A 14,799-nucleotide genomic window follows, 5' to 3' on the forward strand; every position below is an offset into this window, starting at 1 on the left:
CTTGGGACCGACGATGGGGAGCGTTCTCAAGCTCGTCCTGGCCGAAGCCAAGTCTGAGAGTCGGTCCGTCTTGCTGGTCGCGGGACAAGGCAAACGGGAGACTATCTGAGCTCTCCCGGCCAGAATTGGCTACTTCCTGGTAGTCCTGAGTCCGAATGATACGCAGGCGCTCGAGTGTTGAGAAGTACTAGGCGAGATCAGGATGCAATCAGTGTTTGGGCCAAGCATGGGACAGCCGAGTCATGTATGCGTTGGAATAGCTGGGATACAGGGGGAGAAGGAAATGGCACGGAGAGGCGATGAAAGGGATGGACAGGATATACATATACATATGGCTAGATCTCGGGTCGAGATTACCGTGCCATGTCAGAGGCAGTTGTGCTAGAGGGGGAAAGGCATGTTTCATTCATCAACGCAGGAACGAGAGAGCGGTGGCGCACACCACGCACGCCCTCACCCACCAAGAACACCACGGGTAGCCAAAACGTCAAGAAAGCGGGTACGGAGTGGCTACGGAGAACGTTGGGGTGACATGGTGAGGCTTCGGCAGACTAATAAAGGGCCATGTTGCGTTTTGTGCTACCGCACGCCGTGTACGATGAGCAGACTAGTACGCCGTACGCGGTACACAAGGACAGTGTTGGGCCCGAGAAGGTCTCCATTCCCGGCCTGCTACGGAGAACTCCGTGGTGGTGCTTTGTAGCAGTGCTCTGGAGAGGTGATTCCGCAGGTGAAGAAGAGATTGATTGCTCTCTGGGCGACCGTCTCCTCCAAGGGCGTGAGCGAGCGTGTTGTCGTGGCTCCAACAGGGCCTGACCGCTCGCGCCGTATGGGGAATGGCCTTGTCTGAATCTGACTTGCGACGGCAGTCATGATGCAGGGACAAAAGCAAACAGGGAACGCAAAGGACCATTCCAGCAAATGAGAGCCAAAACCACAAACCCGTCGCACACACGATGGTGTTGGACTGTTGGGGGAGTAAGTACCCAGGTACTCCGTACTTGAGAAGGGAGCAAGTACTCAAGGTAGTACTCTGAGGTCGAAGTGGCAAACATCCTTGAACTTGGCCTACCTACTTGGGTAGATGAGGGAGAGTTGCTTGCAGCCAGACAAAGCACACACACACGTATCGGGAGTACTACTCCATAGACCCCCATGCGGAGTACATATAACCATGCTGGCTACCGGCCTGCATTTTGCATCTAGGTTCCTCCATCCATCCCCATCCCTGGTCAACATCCAGTCTCGTGGCTCACCGCCGTGGGCCTGACCGTGCATTGCGCTTGCAGGGGAGGGCCGAACAACGTTGGGGTGCTGGCAGGGCAAAGGGACGTGGTTAAAAGGGTAAAAGGGCATGGAGCAGGAGGAGCAATACACAGAGCGCCGGAAAGGGCACGAAACGGCTAATATGTGACAGTGTGCTCGAGCCAGGAATTGTTCGTGAAGGAAATAGAACACAGTGAGAGAAGGACGGCATCAAAGGATGCAGGAAGGACGGCTTGAATCATCAGACGGCGGGCAACAGACAGGCGGAACCCCCCGCCCAGGGAAAAAAAAAAAAAAAAAAAAGGTGTTGGTGGAGGAGGGACGGGATACGCCGTGCCAGCAGCCATCAATGATCAGGCTGTTAGCCATGCGACCAAGATCAGCAGCTTGCAGCCCGCTTACGGCGTAACAAAGGGCTGAAGCAGTCATCCAAAGATGTGCTGGCTGCGCATGAAACCTCTTTTTTTTTTAGGCGACTGTGCCTCGGCCTTGCCTTCGTCTTCATGCCGTCGGTCCCAAACTTCCAGCCTCGCCCTTGCCTCTCCGTCTTGTCCAGTTCCCAAGTCCGCCACTTGGTCTGTTCTCAGCGTGTCCGCTGGATGAACTTACTTTGCGTTGAATGGTAGGGGGCAGCGCCTCGAATTCATCCCGAGTCAGAACAGATGACGGTGGCGGGACTTCCGAGGACGTTGATCTCCCGTGGGAAGTGCTCCGCAGGGGCTGGAATGTTTGCATGCGGCCGCTACTACACGGAGGCTTGGGAGACGGTGGCACGACTTCCTTGACAACGTTGTTTACGGGTCTCGTGCTGTTTCGGCAACGGTGCTGCGACTTGCCCATGTGCGAATACTCGGCCTCATCGCCGCCGTCCGTAAAAGTGTCTGGCGTTCGCAGTGGAGAAAAAGGGCAGGCGCCATTCGGGGTAATGTTGCGTCGGTTTCGGCTGTATGTGGAGCTGTTGGAGCTGGTACATGTTGTCATCGTCGTGATGGACGTTGGCAATGTCGCAATACTATTGGAAGAGCCAAGTCTAGCTTCGTGGTTATTGTCTCCGGCGCTACAAGTGCTAGCGACGATTGACTCGGGCGTGTCAATAGTCGAAGGTCCAGTCGCAGCCATGAAGGCTCCGGCATCAGAAATTGAATCCACCAACAGGAAGCTGGAATCGTGGCAGTCGGCATGAAGAAACTCGCCGGTCGAGACTGAAAAAGAGCTTGTTGTTGGAGAATCCAGATTGAGAAAACTTTTCATCTCCTGATAACCAGGAGAAGAAGGATAAGCCAAACGGAGGCTCCCGTCGTCGTCGGCTTCCCAGCCCTGGCTGTTGACTCGAGCCATTGGTGACCGAGCAACAGAGTTGCCACCCAAAACATGCGACTCCAATTAACCGACTGAGTATTCAGGACACCATGTGACGTGAGGACCGTTTGGCTTGCCTACCTAGCCAGGCAGTCGAGGCTGGCCGAATACGGGACGTCACCGGATTCTTGGCAAATGAAGATGTTGTCGGGACCCTGGTGGCTGCACAGTCACGGGACTCTTGCACTGACTGGGTGTGAGAATTAACCTTTCCAGGATGAAGCAGACGATGAAGACAACGGACAAGTGAAGCTCGCGAGATGTACCAAGCACAGAGCGTACACCGTATAATAGTATTGTAGAAGCCACGCCAAGCACGGGCTTGCCAGAAAAGATTGCCAAAGGGTGCGTTGCGATGGCAAAGTTGCTTCAAGGTAATCCAGGCCGAAGAATTGACGCCGTAAAAATGCCCAAGCATTTACTTGCACCCGGGACGGGGAGGATTATTCAAAGTCGTAGGAAGCAGAGGGTATCGCGAATAACGATGATCTGGATCTGAGCGAGAGGCCCACGTTCCATGTCGTTGGAGACCAAGCATACATCGGCTGTTGGTTCAAATCACGGGAGAATCTGTAGAGCGTCAAAATGGTGGCCGCGCGGGCATTGATATCTTGATGTACTTTATTCTCTTCATTTTTCGCATCGATATCGGGACCAGGTCGCACAGACTCACGCGACTTGTACACCAGTACATGGTCTGATACGAGGTACGTACGAGGTGCCTAGGTACTCGTACACAGGGCACAAAGCGCAAGAGCGGCTGGGTGTGCCTTCCTACATCCGAGTCGGCATCAAGCCCTCCTCTTCTTCTCCACGCCTCTCGCCGACCTCGCAGAGCAGGATTGTAATTTGTGACTACGTCTAATCCGGTCAGGAATCTCCATGTCCATACAAGAACGGACCGTCAGCCAAGAAAATTCTTCTTACACGCAGCCAGTCCAAGGACGACAATTGAGGTCATTCGCCTGGCGGCGTCAGGGGTTACAACGCATCCCCCGTCGAACGAACAGTGTCGCAGCTCCGGAACAAGCACCGACCAGAAGATCGTCACGCAGAGAGATTGTGACACTCGGGAAACATCACTGAATGGATGTTCAAGTCTGGCGGGGGGGAACCGCTGACTGCCAGGGTCACGGAAAAACGGACACAGGTAAAGCTTTAGCCCTGGCCGCTTCGTGGTTCCAGAGATCTTCTTGTAGGTACGACGCTCCACACCTGCCGCTTATTCGCGCTCTGTCCATCAATCGTAAGCTTGGCCGATGCTCAAGCTCGTAACTAGTAGCACCACTTATGATTTGTACGTCCCAAATGTGAGCTGTCCACTCCGCCATGCACCCGTGAGACAGACAGGCAATGAACATGAGTTCCAAGACGGGGGATTTTGTGGCTTGCCAAACGGCCGCAGAAGACGAAGATAACCAACTAGCCGAGGCCTCAGGCGCAGTATTCCGTCACACGCATAAAGAGGCTGAACAGCACAATTTCGCTTCCTCAACGCTGTGATACGACTACAAGGGACGGATTACTTGGCCGGCCACGATGCGAAGATACGCGCCTGGCTGCTCAGCATTTGCCGCCGCAAAGGCCCCAGGGGTGGCTTGAGTAGCACTTGGCAGGGTAAGGCACCGGCTAAATAAAATCGAAATACAAGTCACAAGCAAGTCGGGATGATAAACTGCTACCCTGGTCTCTCTGAATCAGAATAAGATACCAACTTGTCGATCCTTCCATCGAGAGTCGGAACGAGCCTGCTTGGGGTCTGAAATCACGAATCTGGACTGGAGTATGGGCCTTTGAAAAGGGGGAGCGGAAATGTCGTGGGAACTATGCACGGAGATAGTGATGTGGGATAAGGGAGTAATTAATCCACGAAGGATGTAATTGCAAAGCCGAGTGATTTCCCGGTGATGAAGTCAATCACTCGGCCATCAGCCACCTCACTTACTGGCTTCGCCACTTCCGCATTTCACGACGCCTCCATATCCATATCGAAGAAGTTCCTAAAACAGGAGTAGGCTCGGAGCCGGACGAAAGACAAGAGTCGCACAAGGCCATGTCACAAACACAGCACAAGTATCAGGGAGCGTCACGACGTCGTCGTGGCCGGCAGGTCCTCAGCTATATTGATAATGTCTCCGATAGCCTGGCGACTGTGCCACGGTTCCCATCAACTCACATGCCACTGGGCACTGGCCTCAGCACTTTGAGCCACATCATAGTCATTGTCACGATCTCCATCGTAGGACCAAGGAATGACATAAATCAACGTACCACAAAGGACTTGTACTGGATATAGACGGAACAAACCAGACTAGATGGGCCGGGCATGAATTGGGTCGCATTTGCCGGAAAAGTGTCTGACGTGGTGACAACATTTCACCAGTCGTCTCGACGTGTGGCCTCGTCTACCTCGGACCCGGAGCGCCGGCAGTTGATGCCATTATTCTAGCACTACGTATTCACCCCTAAGAAACGCACATCCTCTGACCCCCAAGGTCCGTCCTCCCTTGCCAACCAGCCATGTCACTTGGCACATGGACAATCCAGGGGCCTCGATGTCGGAGGCTGCGCGCCATGATTGTTACGTATCACAGACAGGACGTCGAGCGTGTTTTTGTCTCAATAAGTTACTTTTTTCCATGTCTCAAACGTAAATTTCGGCTCTCCCACGTTTTCCGCGACCGTCAGCCGTATCAACAGCACGAGCTCCCTCCATCCATCAGGAGACGCTCCGGTTCACACTACCAACACTAGGCTTCTTCGTCTATGCAAACAGACGACGGCGACAACGAAAGAGCATCGACTGCGTGTTCTCCGCATTGGAACAGACGTTGGGGCAGGCCGCAGGCGTGGCGTTTGGGAAACAGGGACACCCAAAATCCGACGAGTATCGATCCTCTTGTGGTGCCGTCGTGCGGGCTCGCCAGCCTCTCTCGGAGAGCTGACCCCTACCCGTGATTATCAGACCAGTATTTCGCCGGCTCTGTCCTGAAGAACGGAAGATGAAGATGACGTCTTCTAGAAGCTTCGGCCGGAAATTTATCCCTCACAACTTCATTTCGACGCATGATTGTAGGAGCCGGACCCTTTGTTGAAATGTACGTAGCTCAACGTTGGTGGGCGATGAGGCTCACCTCCCTGCTCATGTGGGTTAAAGCAATACCGTCTCTTGCAACGCCGAGGGGTTTCTACATGCTCGAGCCAGACGTCGGCACGATTCAATCGTCCCTCCGTCGGATATCCAGGTCCAAGGACATGTCAGAAAGAAAACGGGTGAGTTCGAAAAACAGACCAGCCTTCATCCCTTGGCAGACATTCCAGAACAGTAGTACAGCCACATGTATGGAATTAGCCTTGTCCGCATTGTACTACTAGTACTTGCTTTGTAGCGACAAAGATGCTTGGACACGAGACGGTTGGTCCCTGTTATTGAACAATGCGTGCAGGGTTGTCTAGATGTCAAGGCCGCCAACAAGAAGTTCGACCAGCTAATCTCTCTACACAAGCCAAGCCTTTTTCGGGGGACATGATGTCCGAATAATTCACTACTGCTGGCATTTCTGTTTCGTCAAGAGAAGCACAGCGCACCATGTTGACCCGACGAAGCATCCCGCCAGGCGACAGGGTTAGATATTGCTTCTTAAAATTGGGGGCAAGTTCCAACTCCCCACGTCGGTGAAGTCGTAAGCAAAGCCGACCCGACGGCTTGGAGATGGTGCAGAGGCTCTTCCATACTGACTCACAGCTCGAGACCCCAGGTAATTTTAGTTGAAGCTTGCAAAGAAGAACGTTGGGCGGTGCGTGATGGAAGCCTAGCGTATCTGACGGTCATGGCTGGCTATTCTCGGGGGGGGACCATGAATAACGGACGTAAGCGCACGCAGCAAGAGGACTTTAGGAATTAAAGGATGGCGGTGGCCCACGTGTTCGTTTGTCGGCGAGATTTCCTCCCAAGAGGCCTGGATGAGCTGTTTGCGCATGGCAGTAGTATGACGAGACAAGCAAGCCATTGGAGTGTGCGTGCTTGTACGGTTATACGTTGTTCTCTGGACTTCAGCAGGAGGCTTGATGCAACAAGATGAATCGCATGAGCACATATGTCAGCTGGCGCAAGGGGTCAAAGAAGTCGACAACAACAGTAGCATGTGACGGCTAGCCTTCTGACCTTTGAAGCGACCTGCGTCAATGTTTTGACATCGGCATTTTGGGATGGATTCGTCTCGGCTTATCGAGCCTGCGATTGCTGTGCCAGGACCAATGTATAAGTTACGTACCTGATGGCATAAGAGGACTTGATGTCAAGGCATGCCTCTCCTAATATGTACGCTGCTGTCTTGCTGCAAGGGCATTTCTCTCTGACCTTTAGTTGGCCTCCGTGATGTAGGTAGCCCTTCTTTACCGCCTTGGTGCTGATTCTGGTGATCCAACGCCCTGCCCAGATGCTCCATCTTGGGTACCACCATGCTTTGAGTATGGATCCGTAGTCTAAGCTGTCCAAGGGGATACATGTTATGGCACTTGTGGAGCACGCAAGCATCAAACGTCAATGTCATTCCCGGACGAGTGAATCAAGACGTCTTGATATCTTCTCTCGGCTCGTCGACTCCGTCTGAATTCACGAGGTTGTTCCTCGAGCGCGCACCGCTTTAGAGGATGCATCTCGGCGTCCTCATTGACAAGCCCTTCAGGAAGTTTGCGACGCAGCACAGGATATGCCTTTGTATACATGACCTCCATAATAAAGTATGAAGTCTACACGGTGCCGGCTGTCAGAGAATCGAGGCATTGGACCGCCACAATGCCATAGACGCCACAGTCTGGAGTAGAGTGATGGATGCCACTATTTTGACTTATAGCCATCATAGCTTAACGTCTACTCATCGAAGATCTTGCCTGGATTGAGCAACCAGCTGTGCTTCGTTAGTCACGGTTCGCGTTCAATAACTGGCAGTGCTCACTGGGGATCGAGAGAATCCTTCAACGCTTTCATAACTCCCAGCGTTGCACTGTCAAGTTCCTTTGCCAAGCAATGCTAGTGAAACTGGTTAGTTCATCATGTCGTACTCGCGAGCATGCTGAGGGATCTGATGACTTGCTTTCTTTCCAAGTCCAATGCCGTGTTCTCCCTTCAGGTCAATCAGTCATCAAAAATTTCATCCCATGTTGCGTTCGACGGCACTCACTGAAACGGTTCCCTCCATGGCAATGGCATCCTCCACCATCAAGTTGACACAGTCTGCGACAGCTTTGCTCTGCTCGGGAACACTCGGGTTATACATGATCATCTGATGAAAATTTCCATCACCGACATGTCCTATAATGCTGTTGAAGAGTCCAAGCTTTCTGGCTCTTGCCTGAGACAACTCTACGCTTCATTAGCACCACGCCCTCCTACCAAGGGTGAAGCCACTTGCCGATCAAGTCAGCCATTCGCGACAGTGGAACGGCCACATCCGTAGACCAAACTTCGGTGCCCTCCGGCTTCACCGCCAAAGACGCCCACAGAACTTGTTTTCTTGCAGACCACAGAGCCTCCATCTGTTGGGGGCTAGTGGCAAACTCGAATGATTTACAGTCAAAGAAGTTGGCAACGGTCTGCGCAGATGTTATATTGTCTCTTACAGTGGCATCGGTTCCCGAGAATCTGTACGAAACAAGTCAAAAACGCCTTTTCTTTTGTAGACTTTGGGCATGGGAATGGCTTTTTTTTTTCTTACTTCATGAATAGTGTTGGTAATTCTTTCCAAGTTCTACCGCCGGCACCCCCGTTTTTGTTAATGATTTGCATTTGTACGTCATCCATGAGCTCCACGGCGGCCACAGGCACGCCGGTCCGAACGATGGAAGCCGCTGCAGCTGCAGCTTGCCTGATATTCTCAAAGGTAACAGTGGCAACGCTGCAGACGGACGGGACAGTCGCGAGTTTTAGTGTTACCTCGGTGATGATGCCCAAGGTACCTTCGGAGCCAGCAAAGAGACCGTTCAGATTGTAACCGGCAGAGGTCTTTCGGGGTCGGTTGCGAGTCTTGATGACGGATCCATCGGCGAGAACCACTGTCAAGTTGACTACATAATCTTTCATGGTGCCATATCTCGTAGCATTGGTGCCGCTGCAGTTCGTCGACACCATTCCCCCCACGAGGGCGGTTGGGCTGGGATCAGGTGGGAGGAACAGTCCGGAATCCTTGAGGTCATTGTTGAGGTTGATCCAGTTCATACCAGGTTGAACCACCACGTCCATGTCTTGTGGGTGGAATGCTACAATCTTATCCATGGTTGATAGATCAATGCATATGCCCGAGTATGGGGCGCTAAAGTTGCCTTCGACGCTTGATCCGGCGCCATAAGGAACCATTGGAACCTTGTACTTGGTGCATACTTTAGCGATGTTCGATACCTGCTCTGTCGACTGGGGCCGCACAATGGCAACGGGTCGAACTTCTGTGTTGGAGGTTGACCATTCGGAGTAGCCATGGGCTTCCAAGTCGGAGTCTTCTACACTGACGGCATCTTCACCCAGTATTGATCTTATTTCGTCAACCGCCTATGTGAGGATGAGTTTTTGGTTTTTAATATTCCGATCCCGATGAGCTTCAATTCCAACCGTACCTTGCGCATTGTTCTCCTGTCGGCGTATTTGCGAGAGGATTTCTTATGGCCTTGAGACGCATCTTGCCATCGAGGCGTGGCGGCGGATAAACGCCCGTCAGAACGAGAATTGACCAGGGAAGCGCCAGCAGCACCGCCAACTAGCAGACCAGCTGCGAGATACACAAGCGTTTTTGATGATCCATTTTGGGTGGCCGACGAAGTGGCAGCTAGACGAATTGATCCAAGCTGGCGACCTACGGTTGGGCTCGACAGCGGCTTCGGCCTAAGCAATCGCGTGGCTAACTTCATGGTTTTCGCCGGCAGAGTGCATTGCATGAGAACAGAGGGGGAAGAAGGGGAAGGATGAGGAGGGCGGCGAAGTGAGATATCGAATATATAACGTACCAGACTCGAGCCAGGTGCTTCTTTGGGCGGTAAGGCGAGTCAAGTTGATCCATCAACCCCAGCTTTCAGAAGCGGGAGTTGAAGCAGCCCTCGGAAATGGCGGGCCGAACGGCCCCTCCCTCAGCGGCGCAGGGGTCTAGCTCGTGTCGGATTCGCCATCGGAAAGCGTCGGAAATGTCAACTGTGGGTCCAGATGTCGCGACAGAGTACGGAGTACTCAAGTACCTAGGTAATTACCTGCCTGCAGAGTATAGATAAAAGTACCGGGTAGCTATTTATAAGCTGCGCTGTCCGCGCGTAGCCACAATGGGTTGCTGCGGCTTGACTGGAAACTAATAGCAGCTTGTCGATGTGCATCCCCTCTCTCCTCGTAAAAACCTAGTTCCACCTTCCTTCACTCCGGAAGAGGAGCAGCCCCTTGATACTTGCATCTTCTAACAGTGTATTGAGCGTTGCACTTTCGCGGTGGCATATACATGGCTAGTTTGGCCTTCAATGCCGATATTTTGCCGGAGATAACAAGTCAACACTCTGCTTACATAAGACGACGTATCTAGGTACCTCTACGGAGTACGCGACCCTGTTTCTCGAGATAGCAGGACCGTCGCAAGACAGAGAAAAAAAAACTACTATTTAAAAAAATTCAACTTTGTCAGAAGCTGACTCATAATAGCTGCCAAGCTGAGGACCGTCACCAGAATACCCCTTCGCGCCTTATGGCAGATACTTCAGTCACTCAACACTAGCTGCACAGGTGGGGCTGATTGTTCCCGCATGCGCGTCAGTGAAACTGCTCATCTGCCCAATCATTGACCACCTTGCTGCCTTCGTCCGGAGCCTCCAACAACTTGACTTCACATCCTTTCCACGCCCAGGCCGCATCGGCCTAGTTTCATAGCGGCAGGCCAAGCCCTTTCTTATTGCGTCCCTCTCTTTGCTTTTTGCCCTTTTCGCTTCTCGTCTTTGTCTTGGTCCGTTTGACGCTGTTTGCCGATGCATGCATTGTTTGCTTACTACCTGATTGCGCTCCAGACACTCATCGTGTCCGTGGACAAAACCCGCCCAAATGACAGCCGACAAGATGCCACTCATACTAGATAACTCTATGCAAGTGGATCTTAACAATGTCGACGACTTGTTTGGCGACAACGTGCCCCTCTCAATACCTGTCAGACCCCAGGGTAAACAGCTGCGACAACGGCTAGATGAGCTGAGGAATCGAGGCGCCTGCCAGTATGATCTTTACTCGCGCGTGGCCGTTCACGAGATCTGCCGTACTAACCACTGGGCAGAACGGTCGCGTGGTCCAAATCTGGCACAATCGCTTCGTTGACTCCCGATGGGCAGACCCTTGAACTTCGATTCCTAAGATGCCATCCGGACACTGGGGTTTGGGAGCTCAGCGAGGCGACGACTTGCGAGCTTGTCAAGGGGTCGCCAGCAATTCCCCTAGTGCATCTAGAATGGGGTCCGACTAACACTCCCGATCTGGCCGTGATAGATGCAGCTGGGAGAGTTGCGTTGGTGAGCTTTGCCATTTCGTTGAACCATCCCTTCATAAACAGGCACTGGGAGACGGACATGATTGACGACCTTCATGGAGTCGTGGGCTGTTACTGGCTTCCCTTGGCCCCAGGAAGCCCAAGTGTAAGTTTTGCCCTTCTCTTTGCCCTTTACTTGTTCTCGCACATGCTTGACGCGGTGTTGTTGAAAAGGCCCTGACATGTTCAAGAAACCGTTCAACATCATGTACGGGCCGGCAAATAAGAACGGGAATGTCTACCATTATGAAAACGTCTTTGTACATATTATCGGACCACATCATCCGCATTCGTCTAAAAGCGCCTTTTTTTGTGTGAACTCGGGCGGCATGATGAAGATGTACTGGCCACAGAACAACAACCGCTGGGAGGAGACAACGATGGAGCTTGAAAGTATCAACTCATCGGATGAGCTTGTCACGCATGCAGCTTTTGCTTCTGACAGAAGTGAGTAGGCCCATCCTTGTGCAAACTTCGCAAAAAGTTCATACAGCAGGCAGGGTGGCTGACTGCAACTTAGAAAATCTGCTCGCTGCTATTGCAACCTCCTCCCGGCAACTCAAGCTGCTAAAAATCGAGGTACAGTGGGCGGGACCTGGTTCTTCCTCGGAGAAGAATACTATGCCCCCGAATGCAAGATTAAACCCTGCGCTTGTGGAAACACATGTTGCGTCGACCAGCTGGTTATGTCCCGGTCCGAGCGAGACAAATTATGACGCTTCCATTGCTGAACTATCTTTTTTACATCTGTTGCCGGCCATAATGGACAGCACTGGCTCCAGCACAGCCCCGCCATTGATCGTGACTGTCAGGTCGAGATATGTAGGTGACGGATCCTTCCAGTCAATTCAGAGCGTCTTGGACCGGTGGGAAGCCTTCGAGTCCAAGCAAGGTCTTGATCCCGCCTTTGAGCAGCTTGGAAATAGGAGAAACAGCGTTTCATCGGATCTAGCAAACGTTACAAGGCTCAAGAAGCTGGAGTCAGTTGTGATCAACAAGGGCGTCATTGGAATCCAGGATATTCAATACAAAAGGGTCCTCATCTTCGCAATGTCAGACGGGTCGATTGAGTATCGAGATCGATTTACGTTCGAAGAACTTTACGCGCATGAGGATCTCAACAAAGTCATGACCATGAGACAGGTCGGGTGGACATTTTCCGATAACGAACCCTGTAAGTCTGGCCATGGATACTGTTTTTGCCATAACTTGTAACTAGGAACACAAGACTCACACCAGACAGGCTATCAAGCCGCCTTCTCCCCGACATATTGCTCCATGGTACAGATTGGAGACGATGGAAAGCTCCGGTGGAACAAGCTTCAGTACCCGTTAGGTGATATTGGCAACACTCCACAGGATCGTAAGTGATAATCCAGCCCATCGCATAGGGGATTTGGTTTAACGCCCCTTAGCCCATTACACTGCCACCATTGCAGCGCTGTCCATCGCAGCTGCTTTTGCCGTATGGCATATGAGCAATTTCGATGATGTTTTGGCAATTGCCCGACCTTTGACATCAAGAACGAGTGAGTGTTTTCATTGAGAAGCGGCTTTTTTTGGATCCAGGATATTGACATCAGGCAGGATTCGTATCCGATTTCGTCGGCGACCTTATTCGACTTCTGAAGATCCAAGTCGATTATTCTGAGGAGATGCATCATGACTCGCTTATGAGGAACTCTCCGTTGCAGTCCTGCCTCAGCATAATGAGTAGCTTGGGGTTTCGAGGAGAAACTCATCGACGAACATTTCTGAGCAAATTTTCCATCATTAGCCTGAATATGCGAAATGTAGTGATCCTCATCACACTTGCAAGCAACACACCAACAAACATCAGAGAGAAGATGAGCCCGTTGGATGAACACGGTGAGACTGATGCCTGTGGAGACAAGCGGTTGACCCAAGCCATACTGATGTTAGGTTTATAGAGGTTGTGGAAGCTTTGGCAGGCTGCGCAAAGTGGTCTGTCGATTTACTATGCTGGCTGATTGACTGTCTGTTCGAGCTGATGAACGACGACAAGTTCAAGCAACGACTTCAAGCGAAACAGCTGGGAGAGTTGAACCAATATCTCCACGAGAAGAATGACGTGTCACTCCACCTGCTGCTCTCCTCGTCAAGTCGCAGCTTCGTGTCAGCTCTGTGCCGCAGGATTTCCATCCTGGAGAACATTAGCAACAAGGCCATCGACTTTTACAAACGGCAAGCATCGGGGGACCAACAGAGCGGCGCCAAACCTCCCAAGCCTCAGCTGCAACAGGCTTACCAGAGGATGCAGCAGGTGACATCGACGAGCCTGATCAGAGTGGCGGAACTGGAGAAGTTGCTAAACATACTGGCTTCAGATATCCGGCAAACCTACGCATCATACCTACCCAGGATAGTCAAGAACCAGCCCAATCCGCCACAAGGGAAGCAACTCGACATTGCCATCAAGAACACCCAGGCTCAGTTTGAGATGGTCACGTTACTTAGCGGGTCGCTTGGCCCGTCTTTCCTACCGGTGTTGATCAAACTCTTTGGCAAGGAACTTCCTGCGTTTCGCAAGCTCACGGATCCGGCCAAGTTGTTTTTTGCAGACTTTAAGCTTTTGGGGCTGGAGGACGACAAGAACAGTCTGACTGCCCGGAAGGCAAAGGGCGTGCATGTGGACATCTTCAAGAGGACAGAGCTACGAGATGGGGGCGGAAGAAGCAGATGGAGAAGATGCACCAGGTGCACCGCGGTGATGGAGGACGTCTATGGCAGCCGCCCCGGATTTACCTTTGTGCTGGCACAACAGCGCAAATGTTCGTGCAGCGGGTACTGGGCACTGCTTCCCAAGGGGAAAGAGGTTCTGTAATGGCTGCGCGAGACTGTCGATAGGACTGCGGACTTACTGGCAGCTTGGGCGACCACCGAGGTGAAGGTGGTAAGTAGCCATGTTCGAGGGAGAGAAACACGACAGATAGGAGGCCATCCCCGGGGCCTTTGCAACTCATCTACACGTTGATGTACATACATAGACAGCCTGGTTGCCTCCCATGCCGATTTCCAGCCCACAAGGCCTTGGAGGAGAGACGGCAATGCCGACTTTGGTAGGTTGCGTCGGGCTGGCTGGCATGCATTGGAGAAGATTCTACACCAGTCAAATCACCTCAGCATTGCCATGATGCACGTACGCATCTGCATCTACAAAGACAACGTCGTGGGGCGCATCGCTCACAGCTAGTGGCCAGTAGGTACGGAGTAAGTAGTTCGTGGTAGAAAGGAGGTCCAAGCCAAGGCTGCATCTTGTGACCAAGGCTGGCGCTTGGCAGTTGGCATCAAGGAGGATTGCGAGACATCTAAGATTATGGGCGCGATCCACAACACGGGCGCTTTCTTGGGGCAAGAGTCAGCATCATGCGGTGGGCCGTGGACTCGTGGGTCTCCCAATTTAGAAGCACTAGTGCTGGTACTTGCACGTACATCCATCCCTAAGCACGTCCCTGCCAAGCACTTGGGAACTTAAGTGCCTACCTAGGTACCTAGGTAGTTACTTAGGTACTTATTGGAGCCTAGGTTACCCCTACTCCTCCAGCTCCCACTTCTACTACTAGCGCATCGTCTTTTTCTTTTCTTCAGGGAATGAAGAAGTGGCGAGGTGCGGAGC

The 14,799-nt window shown here is 52.3% G+C and overlaps 3 protein-coding genes across 3 annotated transcripts; 1 reads left to right on the top strand and 2 right to left on the bottom strand.

Moving 5' to 3' along the window:
• Nucleotides 1–1,767: 1,767 nt before the first annotated feature.
• On the bottom strand, nucleotides 1,768–2,604 carry MAM_01855 (uncharacterized protein; the record flags this gene model as incomplete). The annotated part of the gene is made up of 1 exon (XM_040820654.1): nucleotides 1,768–2,604. One exon carries the CDS (start codon nucleotides 2,602–2,604, stop codon nucleotides 1,768–1,770), a length of 837 nt encoding a protein of 278 aa, XP_040680997.1.
• Nucleotides 2,605–7,498: 4,894 nt separating this feature from the next.
• MAM_01856 (FAD-binding, type 2) lies at nucleotides 7,499–9,525 on the bottom strand (the record flags this gene model as incomplete). The annotated part of the gene is made up of 6 exons (XM_040820655.1): nucleotides 7,499–7,535; nucleotides 7,584–7,657; nucleotides 7,809–7,947; nucleotides 8,021–8,269; nucleotides 8,343–9,169; nucleotides 9,235–9,525. 6 exons carry the CDS (start codon nucleotides 9,523–9,525, stop codon nucleotides 7,499–7,501), a joined length of 1,617 nt encoding a protein of 538 aa, XP_040680998.1.
• A 1,177-nt stretch (nucleotides 9,526–10,702) lies between these two features.
• On the top strand, nucleotides 10,703–14,007 carry MAM_01857 (Mediator of RNA polymerase II transcription subunit 16; the record flags this gene model as incomplete). Its single annotated transcript, XM_040820656.1, has 8 exons — nucleotides 10,703–10,854; nucleotides 10,914–11,268; nucleotides 11,354–11,609; nucleotides 11,683–12,336; nucleotides 12,406–12,525; nucleotides 12,578–12,691; nucleotides 12,750–13,031; nucleotides 13,094–14,007. 8 exons carry the CDS (start codon nucleotides 10,703–10,705, stop codon nucleotides 14,005–14,007), a joined length of 2,847 nt encoding a protein of 948 aa, XP_040680999.1.
• Between the last annotated feature and the right edge of the window lie 792 nt (nucleotides 14,008–14,799).

The sequence above is a fragment of the Metarhizium album genome, assembly GCF_000804445.1.
Source record: "Metarhizium album ARSEF 1941 chromosome Unknown scaffold_3, whole genome shotgun sequence".
Lineage (NCBI taxonomy): Eukaryota > Fungi > Ascomycota > Sordariomycetes > Hypocreales > Clavicipitaceae > Metarhizium > Metarhizium album.